The sequence below is a fragment of the Schistocerca nitens genome, chromosome 1 (assembly GCF_023898315.1).
Source record: "Schistocerca nitens isolate TAMUIC-IGC-003100 chromosome 1, iqSchNite1.1, whole genome shotgun sequence".
Lineage (NCBI taxonomy): Eukaryota > Metazoa > Arthropoda > Insecta > Orthoptera > Acrididae > Schistocerca > Schistocerca nitens.
This window is the reverse complement of record NC_064614.1, coordinates 752,630,762-752,658,369: the sequence shown is the minus strand read 5'-3', so window position 1 is coordinate 752,658,369 and position 27,608 is coordinate 752,630,762. Positions and strand designations below refer to the sequence as shown.

The window sequence follows — 27,608 nt, the reverse complement described above, 5'->3', positions numbered from 1 at the left end:
CAGGGAACCACCCTGTTTCTACTGCTTTGACTGTTGTTTTGTCTCTGGGGTATAGTAGTGCACACAATTTTCGTCTGTGGTCACGGACCGGCACAAAAAATCTTGTTCATTTCTCCTAAAATGAGCCAGACATTGTTCCGATATGTCCATTATCATGCCGTTTTTGATATAGCATTAAGTGTAGCAGCAACTATCTTGCAGACAATTTTTTTCATTTCTATAGTTAAAATGCAATATACCCTTTCAGATGACATCTGGCAAGCGTGAGGAATTTGACGCACTTTCAATCGGTCCTCCATGATCATTTTGTGCACTTTTGCTATAATTTCTGGAGTAGTCACATCTTGGTCAACCACTGTGCAGATAATCATCTAAGCTCTTCTGACCTAATTTAAATTAATTTGTCCATTTGGCAACAGTTGAATATGAAGGAGCAGAGTCTACCCGTGTATTCTGTAAATCGGCATGACTGTCCTTTGCTTTCATATCTTTCTTCATGAAGTACTTAGTCACTGCTTGAATCTCGATAATCCCCCCCCCCATATCTTCGCAAATGACTACGTGGGAACATTAACAGAGCCACGTCACTGCCACAGCTCTCCTCCAAGAACACTGACATGGCTTATGTTACAGGCAACATTGCAATGAATATCACATGAATCCCCTAGTGCTGACCTCTCGTGGTGATTTAGAGAAGTTTTCAAACCATCCTCGTATAGTAAGTCATATACTGAAACAGTGTATCAACTAACAATTGGACTCAAAAGTTTGCACATATAAAAGCACGAGGCAAGAGACAACCATGGTGAGGCTACTGGTTTTCTAAACATTCGTGGATTTTCATGTATAAAAATTGAGAGCTATTTAAAACAGGAAATACTTGAAGTTGAATTATCCAAGAGTACTTAAGAGAAGTGGAGCAAATCAGTTTCGAATTTGTACTGATGATCTACAGGACACCAGCTGGTGGTGCTCACTGCTGCTCAACACAATGAAGCTCGTGGTCATATTACTATGAATAACTTGACATTTCAGACTGTGGTAATATGTACATTTGGAGTCAACCTATCATCATGTTTACTCCAGGATCATGTATGGTGCATGTTAAGTCACTGCTTTGATTCCTGGAACAATCCACAGACTGCTTTGAGACTTGACAAAGTACCAGTACTGTGTTGCAGACTCCCTCCCTACCTCCATCAGTGAAGTCACAGATGGGTACATAAACGCAGTGAATGAATCTGTTTTACATGGTCTGCTGTCTTCTTCTGTTAATAGAACTTCCGATGCTGGCATATCCTTGTCTGACTATTACAACAATTTTAATAACTATTCCTTGATGCTGCAAATGTGACATACCATCTTAACCTTTCTTTCAGTCAAGGTATGCCATAAAGCTATTTTCTCCACTATTAAATTCAATGCTTCTTCATTAGTTACTCAGTCTACATAACTTATATGCAGTGTTCTTCTATAACACCACATTCCAGTAGTTTCTATGCACTTCTTATCTGTGCCTGTTTATCATTAATTTTACACTTCCATTTATCACAGTATTCCAGACAAGTAATTTTAGAAACGACTTCCAGACATATCAAATATTTATTCAGTGTTAACAAATTTCTCTTTTTCAGAAGTTCTTCCCTTGCTGTTGCTATTCTGTATTTTGTATCCTTTCTACTTCAGCCTTTGTTAGTTATTTTGCTGTCCATGTAATAAAACTTGTTTCTTATTTTTAGTGTCTCATTTCCTAATTTAATTTCCTCGGCATTGTGTAGTAATAATTTGGCTTCATTCTGCTACTTGTGTTTCTCTTTTGTTGATGTTCATCTTGTAACTTCATTTCAAGATACTATCCATTTCAGTCGACTGGTCTTTAAAGTCTTTTGCCATCTCTGCCAGAATTTAGTAATTTTTTTGTCTCCAGGTACATAAATTTGTCAGATTTTTTCTCAATTTCCTTTACTGCTAGCTCTATGTACACACTCAGTAACACAGCTGATAGCTTAAAACCCTGTGTCACTTCTTTCTCAACTACAGCCACCAGTTATTTTTCTTGATCTCTTAGAATTGCAGTGTGATTCCTGTACAAGTTGTGGATCACCTTTTTCTCCTTCGTATTTTACCTCTGACAAATTCAGAATTTCAAAGATTGTATCTCGGTCAGTACTGTCAAAAAGATTTTCTGCATTCATAAATGTGGGTTTGTTTTTCTTCAACCTATTTACTAAGTTAAAGTCGATATTGCCTTTCATGTTCCTCAGTTTCTCTTGAACTGAAATTCTTCCTCGTGTAGTTCAGTTACTACCAGCCGTTCGATTCTTCTACAGATAATTTGTATTATAATTTTGTGACCACAACTTACTAAACTGACAGCACAGTGTGAGTGTAAATAACCCATTAGCATCTGCCTTCTTTTGTACTGGGATTATTACACTCTTCCTGAATCCTGAAGTCTGAGGATATTTCACATTTCTTAGATATTTTGCATCCATGGTGAAACAGTTTTACAAAGAAGTTCATGGAAATAAGTGTTCCCCATTAGACTGTCTCACAGTTCATATTTGGCTCAATTGAGTAGTGCCAAATTATGTTTTCAGCTGTATATGTTTCAATAATTGTATTCCTGCAACTGTAAACATGCGCTGCTGTTCCAGAACTTTTGAGCCTAATCTTTGTTCTTGTCATTTGTACTTTGTCAGAATATTTGTTAGTGAAATATAACATTTATGTATAAAAGCATTCCTAACAAATAAACTTTTGGTCTTTAACAGAGTGATCCAAAAGATGTCATTGAACTGACAGACAGTAACTTCAAATCGAAAGTTTTAGATTCTGAAGATATTTGGCTGGTTGAATTTTATGCTCCTTGGTGTGGCCATTGTAAGAATCTTGCACCACATTGGGCTAAAGCAGCTACTGAACTGAAAGGAAAGGTGAGTACTATGGGTTGCATATATTTATGTAGAGGTAGATAACCAAGAAAAATAAAAAGAAACTGTTTGATATTTTAACTCTTATTTGTTTAAAATGAATTGCTTTGTTGTAGGTAAAACTTGGCGCTTTAGATGCAACAGTACATACTGTAACAGCAAATGAATACGGAGTACAGGGATATCCTACAATAAAATATTTTGGACCTGGCAGGAAGGAATCAAGCTCAGCTCAAGACTACACTGGTGGCAGGACAAGCAGTGATATAGTAACATGGGCAATGGAAAAACTGGCAGAAAATGTTCCTGCTCCAGATGTGAAACAGGTCAGTCATTCAACAAATAAAGCTAGTAATGTGTGGTGTGTGTGTGTGTGTGTGGTGTCTAATCATAAACAAGAAGAAATCAAAATTGTCTCAATAGTAAATAACTCTGTTAGAATGTAGTGGATTAAAAGTTAGGTGTAATTCTCATTACTTGCCTCAATATACATATTCAACATTTCATGCTGAATCACACCATGGCAAAAGTTTGGGACTCAGCCACACCTTAATATAGATGTAAGCCTCTAAAGTGGCCAAAAAATTTTGCGTTCTGTTCTGAAAGCCAAGGTTTGACCGACCACTGCTACTTTTCGTATAAACCAATCACACCAAAACTTCAGAGGGTTGTTCCTACCTATGATGTCTATATAGGGATAAAATTTAACTGACATTGGATGCCTAGATGAAAAGATATGCATCTGCAAAGTTGGCCAACATTTTATACGTTCAAATTTTAGAGTATTTTTTTTTTTTTTTTTTTTTTTTTTTTTTTTGGGGGGGGGGGGGGGAGGGGGCAATATCTCGACTGTTTCTCTTACCACAGCTGGAAAGAGCATGCTTTAAATTTCAAAGCTATATTGTTTAATTTCTGGATCATTCTGAGTAAGAGTACGTTTCAAGAGTTATTAGTTTTGCACTTCGAGAAGATTGAAAAGTGAAATATTTTTCTCATGAATTCCCATAATTAATTTTTTTATTTGACTATATAAATCAGTTTCAAACAGTAATTTAACATGTGCCATAAAACAAGTGTAATAAACAACACAGCAAATTTTCAAAACAACAACACTAAATAGTCAGTTCCATTTTTGGTTAAATAGTTCTACAGTTTTGTCAAGGATAAATTGAAAAAACAGTATTGTCTTCCTGATGATGATGATGTTGAAGGTGCTTTTAGTAATGAAAATAATGAAAATATGTTGCTCAGGAATCCAACAGGTGGTTTTAGCAGTTGGCCAATGGAAGGGACAGCAGTAACGTGGCTGATGAGGACATCTTGTTGTTCATGTGAAACTTGACACACTCTTCCAACTCGCCAGAAATTGTCATACTGTCCTGGTTGTTAATTTGCAATTGAGATTGCTGGAATTTCATCATCTACTTCAGGGGCATTAACTGTGAATGCTGTAGCATCATTGTAAACTCTTTCTCTGAGCTGATTTCGATTAATTGGCTTAAACTGACGATTTTCTCTTGTTCCAGATATTGTATGTCCCATGTCAAACATTGTTTCTTGATCCGGCAGATTTATTTATTTTTTTCCCCATTTGCTACATAATACATAAAAAAACTTTTTCTGGACTACTATCATAACAGAATTTGAACAAATCATATGCAGTCAATATTTGGTTATCTAAGGGCCTCTGCAAACTACTAAGGAGTGAGACCTGAGTTTCTCCTGGCATATACAACTTTCAAATAACTTCCGGGAATTCAGCCAGGTAACACTTTCAGCAACCGCCGATATTTCGGCGGGAGAGCACCCCGCCATTTTCAAGGCAAACTGCAACGGACAGTTGCCACCAAAATAGATAGAAAATGGATGTAATGTGGCTTGACTATGCTTCCAATGAAATCCTTGCACTACATCGTGAACAACAAATGAATAATTCTCAGAAAAATCCATCAATATTATTTATTCATTTTCTGCAAGATTTCTTTTTAGCTGCGTAGGGTTTAAACGTTAGTGTTTTGTCAGAAAGTGATGGCTTCTTAAATTGGTAATTTTCAAAATCAGTGCCACCTTGAAATCTTCAGTAGTGCTCTGATATGTCTCCAATTTGCTTCTGGTAGTATGAACCCATTGCTTGTATTACACTGTTTCTTCAGGGACATAGTCTTCAAAAGGGTCTTTAAGAAAAGCTTCTAGTTTTATTTTTTCTGGACATTCATCACAGCATTGTTGCAGTGTACAATCTTTTAAGTCTAAACTGCATACAGTTTCTCCTCCCCCCCCCCCCACACACACACACACACTCCACCCCCCCCTCACTCTCTAATAACCTCGGCTGGATGTTTCTGAAGCCAAGTTCACAATATTTTGAGAAGCTCAGTTGAGTCCATTTTGCTTACAATAAACAATGAAATTTTTATTTTTTTATTTTATTTATTTATTTGTTTTTTTTTCTGGGTTACAAAGGAGCAGTGTTTCTGCTTCTGAATCTTCCCTTTTCAGTTTGCAGGTGTTGCCAATATTCCATCTTCCATCTCTAGTTTTCTAGACTTCTTCACCATTTTAGTCGAAACAGCAAATTCCTTAGCTGTTTTTTCAATAGTCCAGCTATTTGGGGTCAGGGTCAAAATTTGAACTTTACTGCTATTTCTTGAAGCCTGAAATATCTTAAGTTTTTAAATTAAGATGTCCATATCTTTAAATTTCTGGCACTCTTCCATTTGCATTTGAGCAATGGCTACTTGGCTCACACCAGCAGCTGTAGCAATTACCTTAGTAATGCTGCCTTAGGCTTTCAGAACTTTGCACTTTATGTATCCCATTGAATGCTTTTTGCTGATCTGTTGAAGCTTTAATGGTGATTCACCATGTGATGAGCAAGCATCAACAACATCCATATCTTCAGTAGATGGTGATTCTTGCTTATTATGGTAGGATGATTCTTTTTGGGCCACTTTTGGTACCAATTTTCTGACCAGGTTTAAAAAACTTCATTAGTCATTAGTCGGTAACTTCAACCAATCAGACATCGCAATGGTTACTGCTGTTAGTCTTCTTGGTTACGTGTTGTTCTTTACTACCAAATGGGTTGCAGCAAGTCTTCTGCAAGAACAGAAATTTTGTTATCAACAAGGCGTTATGTTATGAACAAATTTGGGCATCTTCAGTAAAATCAAGCCCAGACCTACGCTGTAGAAGTTCCTTGTCCATTGGTGACATTTTCTCAACTTCTTGTAGATGTCATAATAGAATGGTGATGACTCGTAACAATCAGCTCCATCTGATCCGCCAAAGTAGCTGGGTGCAAAGGTCTCTTGGTTCATTTTATACAATAATATATTGACCTTTTAAAAGCAATTTTGAAAGCTGATGAACATCTGGGTTTGAAGCTTAGAAGATTTAGTCTTGCATATAAAATATACAAATTAGGCCATCAAAACATATTGTTTTAGTGGTCACCTTCAGCTAAAACAATGACTGTTGATTACTCAAACACTCAGTACTCAACACTAAGATTGTATAATGTCAACACCAAAGAATACACTGCACAGAAAACTGACACTGTGAAAATTGCCAATAATGAAAGCAACAACTGAAAGTGGTGAATCAGCAATGTATCACTGCTGCGAGGATAGAGCCATAAAAAAACACTATTGCTGCTTTATAATGCCGATGGAAACGGATTGAAAATGCATATATGCACCACCATGCATTGTAGGGTTAGAACGTTCTAATGCAACATAGCATTCCATTATGATCTTCAAGATTTTATAATCTTGACCATTTTCTGAGGTTTTATTATATTTATATTCTATACTGTAAAATAATGTAAAAACACTTCTAATTAGCATAGTTACATTCCCTAAACTTCAGGAAAATCTGATACTACTAAAAGACACTACACTTACATTTTTTTTTTTTGTTTAAAGTTTCAAATTTTATTAATTTTTTGATTTATCGATAATCCATTGTCCCTGCTTTTGATAGCTATTCTTACTCATTGGTGAACAAGATCCAGAAATTAAACTATGTAACTTTGAAAGCTTAAAGCATGCTCTTTCCAGCTGTGGCAAGGAAAAAAAAGGATTTAAAAAGTGACAATTGAGATAATGCCTACCAAAAATACCCTAAAATTTGAATGTAGAAAATTTTGGCCAACTTGTGTACAGATGCATATCTTTTCATGTAAGCATCCAATGCTAATTAAATTTGATCAATAGATAGCCATCATAGATAGAAAAAACCCTCTGAAGTTTTGGTGTGATTGGTTCATACGAAAAGTAGCGGTGGTCAGTCAAACCTAGGCTCTCAGAATAGCTCGCCAAATTTTTTAGCTGCTTTAGAGGCTTGTATCTATATTTAGATGTGACTAAATCCCAATTTTTTTTTTGCCATGTTGTGATTCAGCATAAAAAGTTGTCTGTGTATTTTAAAGCAAATGACCTATCAATCTTGGCACATTTGCATTTCCGTATGTGATACGATGAGTAGCCTCTCTTTAAAAGCCCCTAAAAATTCAACCACTGAAGATACTGGACTGAAATTTGGTTTATAACCATCAAAGGCCATATAGAATCTTCACATCAAATTTCGTTACATTTGGAGATGGTAGAGTGGAAGTGTTTTTTAATATTGGTCCCTTTGATGTGGAATGACCCTTAGATGACCTCTGTCTCAGCTGTTAAACCAGAAAACAAAGCAAACTTTCTAAGTTGAGCATAACGGGGAAGTTTTTTTATTATGGCATTCAGGTATTATTTTTCCAGACCAGAATGGCACACTTACATTTCTGTGTGTTTCTAAACTTCAGTATTTCCTGAAGTATCTACATAATTTTAGCAGTTGTCCATCCCTTGTTTGTATCAATGTCTCTCACTGTGTGCAACTATGCACCAGTGCTCCGTAAACTCTCATTTCTTCTCTGTTTGCAGATAATAAATGAAGAAACCCTTAAAGAAGCCTGCGAAGAACATCCACTTTGTGTTGTATCTGTTTTGCCCCATATTTTGGACTGTCAGTCAGATTGCCGATATAGTTATCTAGACACACTGAAGAAAATGGGTGAGAAGTACAAACAGAAAATGTGGGGGTAAGTTTTAAGTGAATTGTTTTTCTTCTTATGTTTTGTATTTCTCCATAATAGCATTGTGTTTCTAACTTAAAGCAATTAAACATTAATATACAATGTGATGCCACAAGAGGATTCTGTATGCAGGCACATTTAAATGTCTAAACTTTTGCAGAAAATAAAAAAAAATTATGTTAATGCAGTAAATACCATATAAATGAAATTAGTTGGGTAACACACACATAATACACTCTATATATCAGTAACTTGCCTAGTCTTCTTCATCTACAATGCAGTCATATAGTCAAAAACATGTGAGATGTCAGTTTGGGGGACAGTTAAGCAGCTGGCTGTAGAATTTTCATATGTTATCAACCTGAGAGTTATTAATGTAAATGTTCTTAATTTTGTTCTTTAAATTCCTTTTAGTATCATCATTGTGTGTGATTGCCATTAAATACTTCTCCACACGTGCAGTAAAAAAAATCTAATGACCTTGCTGACATGTTGAGGTGGTGAAAAAACTGTTCATATAAATACTAGTGTGTGTGTGTGTGTGTGTGTGTGTGTGTGTGTGTGTGTGTGTGTGTGTACGAGCAACTGAATAGTTCAAAATACTCTAAAAGTACTTAATTCTTTCTTTATTGATCTATTCAATGCTGTATCTTCCTGAAGATTTTTACACTAAAATACCTCACTGTTTTACAAAAGTAATATGTGGATGGTAAGCAGTATAGACACGAAGAGAATATAAGCTTTTGAAATGTTATGCTACAAGGATAACTAATAGCTGTACCAAATTGCATCTAGGGGGGAAAAAAAAAACTTTTGACTTTACTAAACAAAGGATAAACAGTGGAAAGTCCATGACGAAATAACAATATTATGAAAAGGGTAGGTTGCTGTTGACCAGATTGGAGACATTGAATAGCAAACAGGCACAATGAAAATACTGCTGTACGTTAAGCTTTTGGCCAAAAGCCCTTCTTCCGAAGTAGAAAAAGTGTGTGCGCGCGCGCGCACACACATACACCTGCAATAGAACTAGATGCAATATCTGTCCCATACATCCTCCTACCCCGACCTACTCCAGTCAGGCCGCAGGTATCCCCTATCCCATCAAAGGCAGGGCTACCTGAAAGCAGTCGTGATCTACAAACTAAGTTGCAACCAATACATGGGTATGAAAACTAACAAACTGACCAAGAGACAGCTGGACCACCTGCTAGCTGAATCAAGGTGCCCAATCACATAGTGCTTCACTTCAGCGACTGCTTCATAATCTGTGCCATCTGGTTCCTTCCTTCCAACACCAGATTTTCAGAACTGCACAGGTGACAACTTTCCCTGCAATATATCCTATGTTCCCATAACCAAGGTGTGTATGCCCTGGGGAAATTTTCGGAATTCTGGGGAATTTTTTGCTGTTCTAATTTCCAGTTAAATTTTTGTAATTTTGACTGGTAAGAACTGATACTCTAACAAAGAGTATTACTGTATCCTGCTACTGCAGTATAACACCTGCAGCAATAAATCATAAACAAGAGAAAAAACCAAAATGAAACTTTAGTTGTAAAGGAAATGTGCCATTTAGAAAAAAGTGCACACATAAGCATCTGCCAACAGCAATATTTGTCAAAGGCCTTACGACGAAGACGACGCAATACTTCATAACAACAAACTGCTTCTAATGAGTGGCACATCACAACTGTTTGCATTGGGTTGATTTGAGCAGTTGCCAGTGGGTTCATGCACATGTGCAATTGAGTCGCATACGAGCACTACCTCCTCCCGCTTCTGGTTATATGAAGTGCGCCTGTTAGCTGTATTGGCAGTAACAGCAAGCAGCCAGATGACAACCGGAAAAATTTTTCTGGTATGCCCAAGCTGCCAGATTCACACATGCACAGAGCAGTCTGAGTTCTAGTGGGGAGGGGGATAGTCTCCATGTGACCCATGTTTATATTTGGTAATTTTGCTGTTTCCTCTCCATTTAGAGCTCCCACATCAAATGAAAACAAAACAAATTTTTGTGGCCGGGAGCTATCAAACTAATTAAAATACATTCACATAGTTCAGGCAGGCTAAAGTATATTATTAGTTTGTTTTTTGATTTTACTTTATTTCCACATTTTTGGTAGTAAAGTATTAATCGCCTTGCGTAACAAAATTGTTTTGACCATTTGGTAAAGAAATTTGGCTTCTATTAATCTTTTCTGCTGAGGCAGTCAAGTTATTCGAAACTAAGTGTTTTATTCTACAGTATTGGCTATGTCCAATTGTTCGCTGAATTTAAAGTGCACGTTTTTATCTTCTGGCACATATGGCATTATGCCATAATAAAGAACCAAACATGAGATAGTACAGTACTGGTTCTCCAAGAAATGCATAATCTGAAAATCACACTGAAAAGCTTGATATCAGGCTGGGGCCTACTTCACTGTGAATCGGTGCATACAAATGTGCACTTAAAGCTGAATTTAAGCATTGTAGTATAGTTTACGAAATTCCAAGGCTCTTGGAGTTACCTCTGATGTCGTTTCTTAAGGTCTCTTAATGTTTTATACATAGGAATATATATGGGCTTCCAATGTCATTGTAACTGCGCACGCGCAGTAATACCCCCCTCCCCCTTTATTTTATTTTATTTTTTTATTTTAATGAAAAGCATTAATTTCAAAGTAAATTTCCTATTATGCAAAATGAGTTATGTTATGTGTGAGAATGTGCAATGAATTTCTAAAAATCAGTGTTGACTCTCATTTAAAACTTTGAGGACCAGCCACTTAGAATTATTTAGAGCCCAGAAGACCAGACATTTATGTAATTATTTTAAGATTTATGGGTACATTTGTGTGATGTATCTTATAGTGTCACCCACACAAAAAGGCAAATATTACACATGAAAGATTAGCTTATTAATCTTGGAGATCAATATAAGTGGAAGCTTAGTTTTTCTTGTAGCTACACTGTGTATAATCATTTCAGCCATTAACTTTCCTAATTGTTTGTATGCATTACTTAGCAGTGATGTCACTTTGGCTGACGACATAACCTGTCAAATGCTTCAGATATATGCCATCATCAACTGGCGAGATCACGTAACAAGAGCTAAGATTGGCTTACTTACAAAACAGCATTGCAATCTCGATTTCAGTGCTTTGGAAACTAAAGTTCTGTGTTTGGTGGCATTCAAATTTGTAAGTTTTTCAGTTTAAGGGGAAGTGTACTGTCACTTAACACAGAAAAGGGTGTGTTTTTAACTGGGAAATCTGGGAAAAATCCAGGATTTCTTTTCCTTGTCTGACGTATACACCCTGATAACCCCCTGGCCCCAGCCCTCGCTAGTCCCCTTCCATGATCCCACTCCAACACCACACAAGCCTTCTATTCCGCCAACACATCCAGTAATCTTTTTTCCCATTCTCTAGTCCTCTCCATTTCTGCTCCCTTTCCCCCGTCACCAAATATCCTGACTACACCTAGCAACTCTATTCTGTCCCCACTACATCCGTACATCCTCCCACAAGCAATACTAAACCTTTCACCATCCTGCTCCAGCCTCCTCTGTACTCCACCATCCACAGCAAATTGTTTATCCCATCAGGTGTAGTTGCAGTCTGGCTGCTGCAGGCAAGACACAGTGGTCTTGTGTGTGTGTGTGTGTGTGTGTGTGTGTGTGTTTCCACTTCAGAAGGTGGTGTTCTGGCTCAAAGCTTAAATGTATAGCAGTCTTCTTTTCATTGTGCCTGTCTGTGACTCAGTGTCTCCTCTATTTGGTGAATAGTGTCTATCCTTTTAATAATATTGTCATTAACCAAAGAAATCAGTTGACAGGACACATCCTGAGACATTAGGAAATAGATAATAGTGGAGTTCATAATAGAAGAGGACAAAAAGCTTAACTGCAAGAAGCAGGTTAAAGTGGCTGTAGCTTGCAGTAGTTGCAGAGAGATAAGATACTTGAACAAGATAGGCTAGTATAGAGAGCTGCATCAATATTCTGCATTTGAAAGTAGTATGCTCTCCTAAAATGATTTATATTTTGTGTATCATACTTAAGGGAAAAGAATAATGTCACTGGGAAATTATGGGAAAAAATGTTAAACATACATGTCGGGATTGTCATTAGACCTTTTAAATTGTTAGATATTTAGCTCTGAAAAGTTAAAGAAATATTGTTAAACACATTTGCACAACTACTTTTTCTGCAAGGAAATCTTACCAAATGGATAGCTAATTTCTCTTAATTGTCTCAATATGGACAGTAGTCACTCACTGAATGAAAAGAAAAGTTATCATCAATGCATTATTTCAAAAACTGGCAAATAGGACCTTATTTGAAGCATTTACACTTTTTGTCAAAATTTTTACTTTACAATGACCATTATGCCCTCCAAACGTAACAACTTCTGAAGTTGTATCAGTCACTTCTTTTCATAAATTGAAAAGGAACGCAGGACAATGATATTTGAACAGATGTATTAAAAACTTTGCCTTCATTTGAAAATAGTGAGTAGTACCAAGAATGAATTATAACTGTGATTTAAATTTTCATGTAATGTCATTAAGGCCAGTTTGAGACAAAAAAATATTAGTTCATCAAAATATAAATACTTCTTGGTAAGTTTTTCAGTTTAAGGGGAAGTGTACTGTCACTTAACACAGAAAAGGGTGTGTTTTTAACTGGGAAATCTGGGAAAAATCCAGGATTTCTTTTCCTTGTCTGACGTATACACCCTGATAACCCCCTGGCCCCAGCCCTCACTAGTCCCCTTCCATGGTGTGTTTTGTTCGTTGAATTTAAAGTGCATGTTTTTATCTTCTGGCACATATGGCATTATGCCATAATAAAGAACTCTAATCTGAGCCGCACTTTTTTTCCGGTTTTTGTAATCCAAAAACCTGCCTGTGGCTTAGAATAGAGTTCAAAGCAAGTGGAAGTTCTGAAAAATGTTGGTTGGTGCCACCTCAACTAACTTCTCCCGTCGAATTATGCAGCGCTACACAGGCATGCTTTGCAGGCAGGCACAAAGATAAATACTGGCGACAAAACCTCTGCGTCAGTAAATTAAAAAAAAAAGGCGGAAGACGAGCTTTTTTTTCTTCGCCTCGAGTTTCGACCACTTCATTTTCATACATTATCCAACGAAGTAAATACAAATTCCATATTGGTCATCTTCGAATGTAGCAGCATTTCAATGTACTACGAAAATCCGACTGGCAAGACTGTTTCGGATGTTTGTCAATATGGCCAACTCTACATTCTGAATTTTTTCCTACCTGTGACAAGAGATCGTTGCTAATAGGAACTTTTATGAATTGTGAATCACATGCAGTATTCTCTTCACCATAAAAATAAGATGTATATAAACATTTTGCCATGTATTCTTTCGTGTTTGCTGCTAACTCATTTAAATCCTGTCTAACTCATTTAAATCCTGTCTAACTCATTTAAATCCTGTCTAACTCATTTAAATCCTGTCTAACTCATTTAAATCCTGTCTAACTCATTTAAATCCTGTCTAACTCATTTAAATCCTGTCTAACTCATTTAAATCCTGTCTAACTCATTTAAATCCTGTCTAACTCATTTAAATCCTGTCTAACTCATTTAAATCCTGTCTAACTCATTTAAATCCTGTCTAACTCATTTAAATCCTGTCTAACTCATTTAAATCCTGTCTAACTCATTTAAATCCTGTCTAACTCATTTAAATCCTGTCTAACTCATTTAAATCCTGTCTAACTCATTTAAATCCTGTCTAACTCATTTAAATCCTGTCTAACTCATTTAAATCCTGTCTGCCTAATAAACTACGAAACTAGAGTGAGACAACAGCAAACGCGGAATAATATGCATATCATGTCATGTTTATATTCGTATTATTCTTATGCCTAATAGTGATCCAGTCAGAAATGAAGCACGGTGATTGACAAGATTTTTAAATCTAAGATGACTAATTTTTGTGCAGAATGTTATGTACTACAGAGGCGTCTGCAAAGATTTTCAAACAAAGAAAAATTTTCGCTAAACTCTCATTCAGAACATCTTCTATCATACGCAGTCTATTATTTGGTTCTTGTTGTTCATTATCAAAGAAAGCAGCAGTGTAAGTAACAACAAATAGCAGTCTCTTGCCATTGTTTTGCTAATGAGACAATTCCTCTCTTTTTTTAAATTGTAAGCGGTGTTAGCGTGCACAAAAGCAAGTCATGCCGCAAGCGGCAACAGGTCGTAAACACACACTATCAGAATGTGACAAACAATGCATGACACAGTAAAGTAATGCATTTTCAGCTTCGAGTGACGTAAACACCTATAACAAAGAAAAAGGCACTTACCAGATCAAAGAAAAATAAGCAGTCAATTCAAACCAGACGAAGCACGTGAAAAAGGAATGGTACCTGTATAAATACGGACGGAGCACCTGACGCATAGCAATGGCTACATGGTAAAGCTTAACTGCTAAGCTTAAGACTCGAACCAAACTACTGTAGCTGTATCGTCATTCATTCGATCTAAATTGTGTCTCATATTACAGTGGACCAACTTTGTTTAGATTTGGAGGTGCGGCCTAAAACTTTTCTCTCCTTTGGAATTTAGAGTCTCAAATGTCAGGTACGGCTTAGATTCAGGAAAAAAAATTTTTTCCTTTATTTCGAGTCTCATTTTTCAGGTGCGACTCAGATTAGAGTGCCCCCCCCCCCAGGGGGTCCACAACTCTTTTGTGGATACGTGCGTAGCGAGCACGGGACCCCGAGCTAATGTGGCCCTCCTTCCTTTCCAGGCTGCATACCCTCCCTTTCCGCATCCTTCCCCGTCCCCCATCTTCGCCCCCCCCCCCCTCACCCCTGGCTCTTTCCTTCCCTTTCTTCCCCTCTGGGAGTATGGTCTGTGCCTACGTCCGGAGACGGACGCTCGAAACGGTTACAAATTCCTTGCTTTCTACACTTGCAAGTCTTCGTCCTTCCTCTGTCCTTCTCTTTTCCTTCCCTCTTCTCTTTGCCCTTTTCTCCGCTGCGGCGTTTGAGACCCCTCTTCTTTCCTTTCCCTTTCTCTTTTTTCCTCCCTGTGCGTGTCTGAAGGCCGACCTACGCACTTCCATGCGTAGCCGGTGACGGGGTAATGCGTAATTCCCCACCCCGGGTAGACAGGTAGGACACGTACGTACCCCCTGGTAACGGCCAGACCCAGGGAGGGGTGATTACCCGAGCTGATACCTTCCGAAAGTGCCGATTGGTCCCTCCGTCCGTTTGTCGGGAGTTGTGACCTGAGGTGTGAACAATCACCTAAGGCGGGAGTGCCCTCCGAGAGGGGCCCCCACAAGGGAGGAGCGCGCCATCGGAGATGCTGGTAATCATGGGGGATTCTTCCGCAATGGTTTCCTCACCTTCCACTATGTCTGCTCACAAGCGTAAGTTCACTGAGTCTCAGCCACAGACAGTTCTTCCATCGTTGCCACAGTTCTTTGTTGTTTCTTGGTCTGACGAAGGTCACGACTTCTCCACGGTCAACCCTTTCGTTATTCAGAAAGGTGCCGATGCAATTGCAGGTCCTGTAAAGTCTTGTCTTGTTCCAGATAACGGAATGGCACCCTGTTAGAAACAGTCGGTGCCCTCCAGGCACAAAAATTGCTGCGTACCTCACTACTACACAGCTTCCCTGTCCGGGTGGAACCGCACCGTACTTTAAATTCCTCGCGTGGAGTCGTTAATACACGCTCCCTCGATGGATTGTCTGACGAAGAAATTCAGCACTACCTGTCTGACCAGGGCGTAACGGCTGTTCATAGGTTTATGAAAAGGGTTGACACGAACATAATTCCAACCCGCACTGTCTTCTTGACATTTGACAAAGTTCAACTCCCAAAGAAAATCAAAGCAGGCTATGAGATACTTTCCGTTCGCCCTTACGTCCCAAACCCTACGCGTTGCTATCGGTGTCAGCGGTTCAGTCACTCCAGCCAGTCCTGTTCCAATCCGGCCAAATGTGTTACGTGTGGCAAGGATGCCCATGAGGGTGCTTGTCCACCTCCATCCCCTCGCTGCATAAACTGTATGGGTGACCACGCTGCTTCCTCTCGAGATTGCCCCGTTTTTAAAGACGAAAAGCTCATCCAGGAAATTAGAGTAAAGGAAAAGGTGTTGACCTTTGCTGCTCGAAAATTATTCGCCAGTCGACAGCCCACCGTGCCTCAGACAGGAAAATACAGCACTGTCCTTGCTTCTCCTCGGCCAACAAAGGAGGCGGCCACGCAGACTTGCGACCTCACCTTTAGTGCCACGGTCGTCAGATCGGCCAGCGCAAAGATCGCCCGTTCCACCTCACCACTTTCGCCTGCCCACTCTCTGGCTCACCCTTCGTCGAGTTCTGCTAAATCTCGAGCCCAAACGTCCGACACAAAGACTTTGAAAAAAGAGCATACTCGTGAAGAGTTTTTACGTACTGCAACTTCCCAACCATCGGTTCCTCCTTCCTCTAAACATCATACTTCCAAGAAGGCTACAAAGAAACCCAGTTCCTCTCCTTCTCCGCCAAGGCGTGTCCTATCTACAGCACCACCTGGCGGAAATCGCCCTCGGCCGTCTTCTGTGTCGCCGAGGCGCACTGCTGGGGGCCGATCAACCGGCCCATCGCTGGTGGCAGGAGCTGCTCCTGACCAACCTATGGATCAGGATCTTCTGCCTTCGGCTGAATGCCATTCCATGCTGTCGGTCGCAAGCTCTGAGCAGTCGTTGAGTTGACAGGGACCTTGGTCACATTCCTCCATTTTCTGTTCACCCTATGTCCATTATCCACTGGAATATCCGCGGTATTCGAGCCAGTCGGGATGAATTGTCTATCCTCTTACGATCCTACTCGCCGGTCATCTTCTGTCTTCAGGAAACAAAGCTGCGTCCCCATGACCGTTTTGTTCTCCCTCATTTTCAGTCCGTCCGATATGATCTCCCCTCTGTTGAAGGCACTCCTGCACATGGAGGACTCATGATTCTTCTCCATGAAACTCTCCATTATCACCCAATCCATTTAAACACTTCCTTCCAAGCTGTCGCCGTCCGTCTTTCCCTTTCCGGATACACGTTCTTGCTTTGTACTGTATACATTCCATCATCCACACCAATGGCACGAGCTGATCTCCTTCATCTTCTTGGTCAGCTTCCACCCCCCTATTTGCTGGTTGGGGACTTCAATGTCCACCACCCGCTTTAGGGATCTCCACATCCTTGTCCACGTGGCTCACTATTGCTAGACGTCTTCCACCAAGCAGATCTAGTTTGCCTCAACACTGGGGTCCCTACATTTTTGTCTGCCTCCACGACAAATTTATCTCATTTGGACCTTGCGGTCGGTACTGTTCCGCTAGCTCGGCGCTTCAAATGGTTCGCCCTTGATGATACACACTCGAGTGACCACTTTCCATGTGTCCTTGGAGTGCTGCCTCCACTGCCCTACATGCGCCCGCGACGCTGGAAGTTTGCCCAAGCTGATTGGACACTTTTTTCGTCTCTAGCGACATTCGATGACCGTCACTTTCCCAGCGTCGACGATGAGGTCACACATATTACCAACGTTATTCTTACAGCTGCAGAACATTCAATACCACGCACCTCCGAATTGCCCTGGCGCCCCCCAGTTCCTTGGTGGAACGAGGCATGCCGTGATGCAATACGTGAGCGGCGACGTGCTCTCCGCGTTTTCTGCCACCATCCTACTTTGGCCAACTGTATCCGCTATAAGCAGTTCCGAGCGCGATGCCGTCGTGTCTTCCGCGATAGCAAGAAGGCAAGCTGGAAATTCTTTATTAGCTCATTTAACACCTTCACTCCCTCCTCGGAAGTTTGGAGTCGGATTCGACGGTTCTCAGGCGCGCCTAGTTTCTCCCCGGTCTCTGGGCTCACTGTCGCGCATGATACATTAGTGGACCCCGTCGCAATTTCTAACTCGTTGGGTCAGCAGTTTGCTGAGAATTCGAGCTCTTCAAATTACCCGCCAGCGTTTCTCCCGAAGAAACGTGCAGCGGAAGTGCGACCTCTTGCTTTCTCCTCTCAAAATCGCGAGAGCTACAATACTGTTTTCTCCATGCGGGAACTCCAACATGCACTCTCTTCTTCTCGCTCCTCCGCCCCAGGACCGGATGGTATCCACGTCCAAATGTTGCTGCATTTATCAACCCATAGTCTGCGTTACCTCCTTCGTCTTTATAATCGAATTTGGACCGACAGTACTTTTCCCAGACGATGGCGGGAAGCTATCGTCGTTCCTGTTCCGAAACCTGGAAAGGACAAACATCTCCCCTCTAGCTATCGCCCCATTTCTCTCACGAGTAGTGTATGTAAGGTTTTGGAGCGTATGGTGAATTGCCGTTTAGCTTGGTGGCTGGAGTCTTGCAGTCTTTTAACACCTGCCCAATGCGGATTCCGAAAGCATCGTTCTGCAGTTGACCATCTTGTTGCTCTCTCCACTTATATCATGAACAATTTTCTCCGGAAACGCCAAACAGTAGCAATATTTTTTTATCTGGAGAGAGCATACGATACCTGTTGGAGGACAGGCATCCTCCGCACACTGCTCTCTTGGGGGCTTTCGAGGTCGGCTGCCCCTTTTTCTTCGGGAATTTATGTCAGAGCGCACATTTATGGTGCGGGTGAACACTACTCTCTCCCGTACTTTCTCCCAAGAAAACGGGGTACCCCAGGGCTCCGTGCTGAGTGTTGTACTGTTTGCCATTGCCATCAATCCAATTATGGATTGTCTCCTTCCTGATGTCTCGGGCTCCCTCTTTGTGGACGATTTTGCGATCTACTACAGCTCTCAACGGACCAGCCTTCTTGAACGACCTCTTCAACGATGTCTCGATCGCCTCCACTCTTGGAGCATCGAAACCGGCTTCCGTTTTTCTCCCAGTAAGACCGTTTGTGTTAATTTTTGGCGACGTAAGGAGTTTCTTCCGCCCTCCTTACATCTAGGTCCTATCAACCTTCTGTTTTCCAACCTCGCTAAATTCTTGGGTCTTATGTTTGACAGAAAACTGTGCTGGTCCTCCCAGGTTTCCTATCTTTCGGCTCGCTGTCTGCGATCCCTTAACACCCTCCGTGTCCTGAATGGTACCTCCTGGGGAGCGGACCGAGTGGTCCTTCTCCGCCTCTATCGCGCCTTAGTGCGCTCGAAATTGGACTATGGGAGCATAGTCTACTCCTCTGCTCGGCCGTCTATTCTTCGGCGTCTCGACTGTATCCACCATCGTGGATTACGTTTAGTGTCTGGAGCTTTTTACACCAGCCCTGTGGAAAGCCTTTATGCTGAGACTGCTGAACCTCCGCTGTCCAATCGGCGAGCAGTCCTTCTGAGTCGTTATGCTAGCCATCTGTCTTCCATGCCTGCTAATCCAGCCCATGACCTTTTTTTCGACGCCTCCTTTGATGTAGGGTATGCAGGCCGCCCCTCCTCCCTACTACCACCGGGAGTCCGCTTCCGTCAACTGCTCCATTCTCTTTCCTTCCGCTTTCCTAAAACCTTGACAACTTGGGGTACAGCACCTCCTTGGCTCCGTCCCCGGATCTGCCTGCTCAGTGACCTTTGTCGATTTCCCAAGGATGGTACCCCTTCACTTGTTTATCGTCGGGCATTTGCTGCTCTATGTGTACAAATGACGGACGCCACATTTATTTACACCGACGGCTCGAAAACATCGTTAGGTGTAGGGAGTGCCTATATTGTTGGCGACACCCCAAATCACTTTCGGCTTCCCGACCAGTGTTCGGTTTATACTGCGGAGCTTTACGCTGTTCTCCAGGCTGTCCACTACATCCGCCGCCATCAGCGGATACAGTACGTTATCTGCTCAGATTCTCTCAGCTCTCTCTGCTCAGTCTCCAAGCTCTTTATCCTGTGCACCCTCTGGTCCACCGGATTCAGGACTGTCTGCGCTTGCTCCACCTGGGGGCGTCTCCGTGGCGTTCCTCTGGCTCCCGGGACACGTTGGTATCTGTGGAAATGAGGCGGCCGATCTTGCAGCCAAGGCTGCGGTCTCTCTTCCTTGGCCAGCTATTCAATCGATTCCCTTCGCCGATCTACGGAGCATTTTATGTCGACGTGTTGTTCATTTATGCCACACGCATTGGTCGACACTTACCCATAATAAATTGCGGGACGTGAAAGCTCTTCCTTGTGCTTGGACCTCTTCCTCCCGAACGCGTCGTCGGGAGGAGGTAATTTTAACTAGACTCCGGATAGGGCACTGTCTTTTTAGCCATCGACATCTTTTAAGCGGCGATCCTCCCCCACTCAGTCCCCACTGCTCTCAGCTGTGGACGGTAAGACACCTTTTAATTGAGTGCCCCTTTTTTAATCCGTTACGCTCTCGTCTACAGCTTTCGCCAGATATATCGTCGATTTTAGCAGATGACACGCGCTCCGCCGACCGCGTTCTCAAGTTTATTAGTGCCAGTGAAATGACGCCAGTCATTTGAAGCTTTTTTTGGGGACAACCAACCCCTTTCTGTAGTGGATTTTTAAGCCTTCCTTCTGCTTTTAGTTTCTCCAATTTTATGACTTTCGTTCCCATTGCTGCTGGTTTTCAATTTCGGTTTTTCACTGTTTCCTAAGTTACGGACCGGGCGTTAATGACCATAGCAGTTTTGCCCCCCCCCCCCCCCCCCCCAAAAAAAAAATGGATTAGAGGGGGTGGATTCAGTAAATACGGTAGTTTGAATTCCAAATAAAATTACAGCGTTCTCTCAATCATTAGAGATGCACTCACTACATGAGTTCTACACTTTCTTGTGACGTTTAGCTTTGATCTGATATCATACATTACTTTTCCTCTATTGATAATTTTGCAGCTATTGGCTGTTATTAGTATATGAATTATATTCATTTCATTGATTGTGGCTTGCAGGTGGATTTGGGCAGAAGCTGGATCTCAACCTGAACTTGAATCAATGCTGGAAATTGGTGGATTTGGTTATCCAGCTATGGCAGTAATGAATGTCAAGAAGATGAAGTATTCCATATTGAGGGGATCTTTCTCCACAGATGGCATCAACGAATTTTTACGGTAAGTTTCATGAAATGTGTTTCTCATGTTCCTTCTTGAAATTGAGCAGCTTTCATAGCTTCATCTTCTTGCCTGGAAATGAATAAATTGTAATTGATTGATGACCAGAAGGACATTAACACAAAATTGTTTGCTTTACTTTGAATGAAAATAGCTAATTTTTGTTGTTGTGGGTGTTATCAGAGCATGATGGCCACATACATACTTTGTTCACAATTCTTCAAAGAAAAATAGGCTCTACTGCTTGATACAACATGAAGAAAGTGTTTTGTATGAAGAATCCAAGAAATCTAAATTAGCACTACATTATACATATTTCATCGTAAGTTAGTGTCCAATATGCTCACTCCCCCTTCCTCCCCTTCTACGCCAACAGTTTTAAAGAAAGTCTTTGAATCATTACAGAATGACATCGGCAAAAAGCAGATGAATAAAACAACCTTAAAGTGCAGCAATTAAAAAAAGTATTTCCATATAGTAATTAAACTGACAAGGAAGACAAAGAAATCAAATTAGTATGAAATTTGTACCGGAAAATGATCTATGACCGAAACTGGTTGTCCAGTTAAAAATAAATTATACAGCAGCTCCATGTGTTAAAATATGTCATTTCTATGAGTTATCAAAGTTGTGGAATGAAAGTGACAGAAGCAGTTTTCAAAAGAAAAACAAGCAACTGTGCAACATAGTTGGTAATTATATTATAGTTATTTAATATAGTAGTCTTTCCAGTAGTATGGAGGCTTAGGGTGTCTTTCATTTTCATGCCCTTTAATGGCCCTTGTCTTTCTTCGGCTGGCTTCTTCAATTCTTGAAGTGTCAGGCTCCTATTTTTTCTGTCTCCACAATTTCATGTTGTAATCTTTCATACTTCACCACCATCTTTCTGAATAACATTCAGAATTGTAAGTCAAGGATTTATCCTCACACCAAGGTGACACCTTAAACAGCCGACCATGAACAGTTTTTTGAAGAATTAATTTCACCGACTGCAAATATAAATAGCAGGAAAGACAGCATTCGGATTGCGTGGGCTGTCATTCAGAAGATAATGATGGATCGGAGCGTCTAGAAACTCAACAGTTGGTACAAACTGAAAAACATCATGGGATTAAACCTAAACAAATCTCGTGCTTCTCGACACACAATGTTAACTCCTTGTGCTAAGCTGGAAAATTAAAAATCATCATTGATATCATGAAGAAATACGTAATTGTAATCGTGGCTCTTCAAGAAATCGGAAAGTGATCAAGACCCTATGGAATCACAGGGATACCAACTTTATAAAGGAATCTTTGGAAAAGTCATCAAAAAACTTTCCACAATTTGGCAATGGATTTCTTATTGATCTCAAAATTATCGACACACTCATAGAATTAAAATCTCAGTCCCCCAGACTTGCAACTCTAACTTTCAAATCTGCAAGTAAGACACACAATTATCAACGCTCATGCTCCCACCAATAGAGCTCCATAAGTGATGTGCAAAGGATGTAAACATGAAGCAAAAAATCAGTGACCACAGAAGATGTTTTGTAAATAAAAGCGAAACGTGTGTAGTGTGAAACATATGTTATAGATTTAATGGCATCTGAGAAATTCAGTTCGTGTTTTTTAGAGTGCGGTAACACGTCTGTAAAATGGCTTCAAAGTCAGAAATCCTAAGTGTTGGATTATCTTTTACACCTTCTGAATATATTTTCCATCCGTCTTTTAGATCCGGGCTTTGGACCAGCACTGGCGAAATTAAAAATATATTTTTTTGTTTTTATTTTATTTTGCATACAAGTTTTGTATTTTTTAATTCTTTTTTGTTGTCATTTACTTATAGAAAATTATCAGTATCACTTCTTCTCTTCTGAGTGATTATAGACGTTAAGTAGTTTTGTTTAGAGTGATAGGCCTCAAAACGTGGCACTACACATAATGGTATGTTGCATGCTCTACATTCATATCTCGTTTCTCAGCACACTTTCTGCTTCAAACATACTGCACACCGACACATTGGCGTAAGTTTCTTAGTTTTCCATCTCAATGACCTTTGGAAAATGCCTCCCTTTGGAAAATGCCTCCCTGTAAATCTTAGAGGATTCTCCTCTCCAGAGCGCCTTCCTCTACCAGTTTTCCTCCACTCTTTTGTGTAAGTTTCAGCAAGCTCTCTTACCAGACATAAATGAAATTCCACTAGTTGCATTTTTCGTCCTGTTACTACTTTGTAGAGAGCATGGGCATTTAAAATGCACAGATCCAGTACGTGGAAAAAGAACTTTTTTGTACCACTTGACAGTCTTTCATACTGATTGCACTTAGCGCAGCAGCATGTCAGAGCGGTCAACAGCACACATACTCTTGTTGTAATCTGCAACACACTGTGGTTTCCTTAATCTTTCACCGGTCTTTCTACTTGTCTTTTCCATCTCAACCATTTCTGCAGTATTACAGGTGGTCAGCATCCACACTTCTCTTTGGTCACACCATTTCACCACAAGGATTGTGTCAGTGGACATAAACTGTATTTATCCTCGTTTTAGTTTGTTCTATGATTTTGGCATGTTACGTCTGTTTTTGTGAACAGTACCACATGCGTTTGTTCCATGTTTATGAAGCCAGAATAATAGGTCTGGGCTTGAATACCACTTATCGACATAGAGCGTATGTCCCCTTCCTAAAAATGGTTTCATCAATGTTGTTGCTACTACGTCGCCATTTTTCCCCAGATTGTGGAAGTCCATTTCAGTATTTGTGCGCTTGTTAACAAAAACCAGTATATAACCCGTCTGACAGTCGCATAGCACAAATGTTTTTATACCAAACCTACTTCTTTTGGAGGGAATGTTCTGTTTCAATGATAATCACCCTTTGAACAACAAGAGGCTTTCGTCAATGCAGAGCTTTTGGTATGGATGAAATGTGCTGTGAAATGTTGTGCGAATTTTATCAACAATATACCTAATTTTAAATAACCTGTCTCCTTCATTGTTGACAGAGTTATCACTGAAGTGAAGCATTCTTAAAATTAACAGAAAATGGTCCCTGGACATAATTTTGCTGAAAAGAGAAGTGTTAAATAGTGTGTCTGTGGACCAGTAGTGACTGATCTTCAGCTTTTTCACACAAGCCATTAGCATACAAACAGTGACAAAGGGATGCAGTTCCTCGAAACCCGTTTCTTTCCATCTGGACAAACGAGAATGCTCTGATTCTGGCATATTTTCTTTTGTATATAAAAAAATCTTAGTTTCATCTGCTATAAATTTCATCAGTTCTTCTATTTAAAATATCAGAAAATATCCCAAAACACTTGACTCCAACCCGAAACCGCACTTGTGTCCAGAAGCTGAAGCATTGAACGCATGTATAGGTGGATGAAAATAACTTTTCTTCCAGTCAAACGTGTCGCTAAAGCGAGCTCTTTTCACTGGCACTTCACTATCTCTCTCAGACCCATCAGATTCTGAATGATATCCCTCCCGTGTTGACAGATGCGTTGTTCCAGCTCAAGTATACGGGACAGGACTGTTACTTTTGAGATTCAGTCGAAGAATAATCACTACCATCACTGTCGAAAATTTCATTCTCACTGTTGCTTCTAGTGAGAATTTCGACGATTTCTCGTCTGTACAACCACAACAGCGTGCCATTTTCTTCTCGAAACATTAACAGCGTCAACAGTCAGTAAAAGCACAGACGAAAATTTCAACACAAGAACACAGCAGCAAATGCTCATGAGACTTCAACTGTGCTGGTGGAACCCTGAACAGCTACTAGGAGCTCGGCACGAATATACGGCTGGGTGCGTTAACACGGCCAGGGGCCACAGGAGAAGAAGTGGCAGCACGTCTCAACATGTCATGAGGACACAGGTGCCACTAAGGCGGCGCACGTAGACACATTTAGAGCTCACAGGGACAGGTACAAAGGAACACGTCAGGAGCAGTTAAAGGGTTAAAGATTAGAGGTATAATTTACATTCTCTTAAAGTATCATATTTTGCATATTATTTAATCAAGACACTAAAAGTTTTTGTTATAAAACAATTGAAAGACTACAAATTTGCCTTTGATAGTGATCTAGTGGTGAAGGAACAATTTAAATAAAAATGCTGAATCGTTAAGTTGCCCTGCAGTCTGTTCTGATGCTGTAGCAAAAGTTCCATGGGTCGACTCAATATTTGCTGTTACAGATTTAAATGCCTAAGGTGACAATTACAAGAGGTTGTCAGAAATTGTGTTATTGACTTTTTTGCATACCTGTTATTAATCGCCATCTCTTATATCTCTATAATACCGTTTTCAGTGCTCATGTCAATTTTCCTCTAACTTGAAGCACTCACACCCTCCTTTGTATCAGCCTGGGTCACTGTGCTGTGTGCATTTCTAATTCACTCAGTATGCAAATTTATTAGTTAAGAGAGATTGAGAAACACGCTGAGGTATATAGCTCTCATTCTTTTCATAGTCGCTTGTACAAATTTTGTTGAATGCTAGTATGAACTAACTGATAAACTTGCGGTGAAACAAAATTTAAGCATGTGCCTAACTTGAGAACGGTGAAACAAAATTTAAGCATGTGCCTAACTTGAGAACGGTGAAACAAAATTTAAGCATGTGCCTAACTTGAGAACTAGTGGTACTGTAAATTACTTTAGAATTGTAATAAAATATTAATAAATGACAGTAGTAAAGGTTTTGCCAATGGTAGTGCTAAGAATATTGCACAGTAAGTAGACTGGACAACTTCTGTAGTGAATATCAACAATTTAAGCAAAAGATAGATTGCTACTTACCATAAAGTAGGTAGCAGTCTTATCTTTTGCTTACATTGTTGATATTCCAATTGGGAGTTTCTCTACTGAATATTATTAAGATACTTATTCTAAATTTTTAAGGTGACTGCATATGCGTCATTTGTGGCCAGTGATTGTTGCTAGATTCATTGATCTAAGTAGTTTGGTCTTGAGGATAAGGCAAACAAAAAATTGTGCATAAATCCCAGTTTGTTTTGATCCTGTTTTTACTTTTATGTCTACTTCTAGGGATCTCTCATTTGGTAGAGGCTCTACTGCACCTGTAAAAGGAGCAGCTCTTCCAAAGATTAACCCAACGGAAGCGTGGGATGGGAAAGATGGAGAGTTACCGCCAGAAGAAGATATTGATCTCTCAGATGTTGATCTTGACGACATAGGCACCAAAGATGAACTTTAAAACTTTGCAGAGTACAAAACTTTGTAATGATTTTGACTGACTGAAAACTAGGTAGAGCTGTACGGATGAAAGGATGGTAGTAATTATTACAAATAGTGTGTGATGTGCATATGTGTGTGTATTTTGCTAGGAACTGGAGAATTAGGAAAAAACTATTCTAACTTGTGATAATGCGTGTGTGTGTGTGGAGGGGAAAAAAGCTGTATTACTTGATTGTTCATATTTTTTACTGATTGTCTAAGTTCAAAGCATATTTGTGTGCATTTTGTGTAATTTCTCTTCAAAACATATTACAAGCTGTTCGCCAATTCTAATAAATGTTTGTAATGTGATTTATCAATTTTTTAGTTTTGTGTTATCATTTATATGTAATTGAGCCCTGGTTCAGAATTTCGGAGTTTCCATAGCTTAGAATCTTGCTATGTCTCTAGCTCATTACTCCTGTTCAGTGCCCCCAGTGTTTCATGACTTCAGACTGATTTCACCAGGTCTTGGAAGCTCTAAGTGTAAACCAATTTAGTTCAACACAAAAGATATGGAATTTTGTGTGTTAGATTGTAGTCTCAGAAAATTCTACTGTACATTCTGTGCCAAGTGATCTAATGTTGGAAAAAGTTTCCACATGATCATCAGGAATTTTGCTGAAGTTGTGTGTGAACAGTTGCAAATGTTGTCAATGACCACTGGTAGAGTTTTACTTTCACCAATGTAGTACTTGCAAATATGTAATTATTTGTTTGACCCCATTGTGCTGCTATCAATAGTGCACCCGTGAGTTTTAAGCAACTTTGAGGCTTATCTCTGGCAATATTTTCTTGAAACAAACAAAACTAAGCCGTCTTGTACAGCTCCTTGAGCTACCTTAAGTGAAACAATAAAAAAAATTGAGAGTGATGGAAAATTTGAAGCGAACCTGGTCAAAAAAATAGATGCTTGAAAAAAATTTGAAGTTTACTTATTATATCTCCAAATGTAGGTACAGAATAAACCTGAAACTTTGCACATAATAATTTACCAATACAAGATCTTAGAATACAAAATTTCTTCCTTCTACTGGTTTCCAATATTTCACAAGCTGACAACAAAAATGACAATTTTTCCCAAGAAGTGCCAAATCTGGTTATTTTTGGCTCACTTTTACAAAAGTCTTATTCAAGACAGTTTTAAACCATTTTTATTAGAAAGACGAAAAACTATATTTGGTTTTGCAGTGTGAGCATATAAGGACTTACAAAAAGAATGACACTGTGTAGATGCATTGAAAATGGTCCCATATTCCATTGGTACTCAAATTAAATTTGACATCTTTTATTATGTTATAAAATTGTTATTTACTCTATATGGAA

The 27,608-nt window shown here is 39.9% G+C and overlaps 1 protein-coding gene across 1 annotated transcript in view; it reads left to right on the top strand.

The window, feature by feature from the left end:
• The window catches only part of LOC126260747 (protein disulfide-isomerase A6 homolog), a 53,429-nt gene extending 26,827 nt beyond the window's left edge, over positions 1–26,602 (top strand). The window contains exons 4-8 of the mRNA XM_049958089.1: positions 2,775–2,936; positions 3,050–3,259; positions 7,862–8,019; positions 20,901–21,059; positions 26,094–26,602. Coding sequence (XP_049814046.1) covers positions 2,775–2,936; positions 3,050–3,259; positions 7,862–8,019; positions 20,901–21,059; positions 26,094–26,262 — 858 coding nt within the window. The 3' untranslated portion in view covers positions 26,263–26,602. The remainder of the gene's footprint in view (positions 1–2,774; positions 2,937–3,049; positions 3,260–7,861; positions 8,020–20,900; positions 21,060–26,093) is intronic.
• The last annotated feature ends 1,006 nt before the right edge of the window (positions 26,603–27,608 follow it).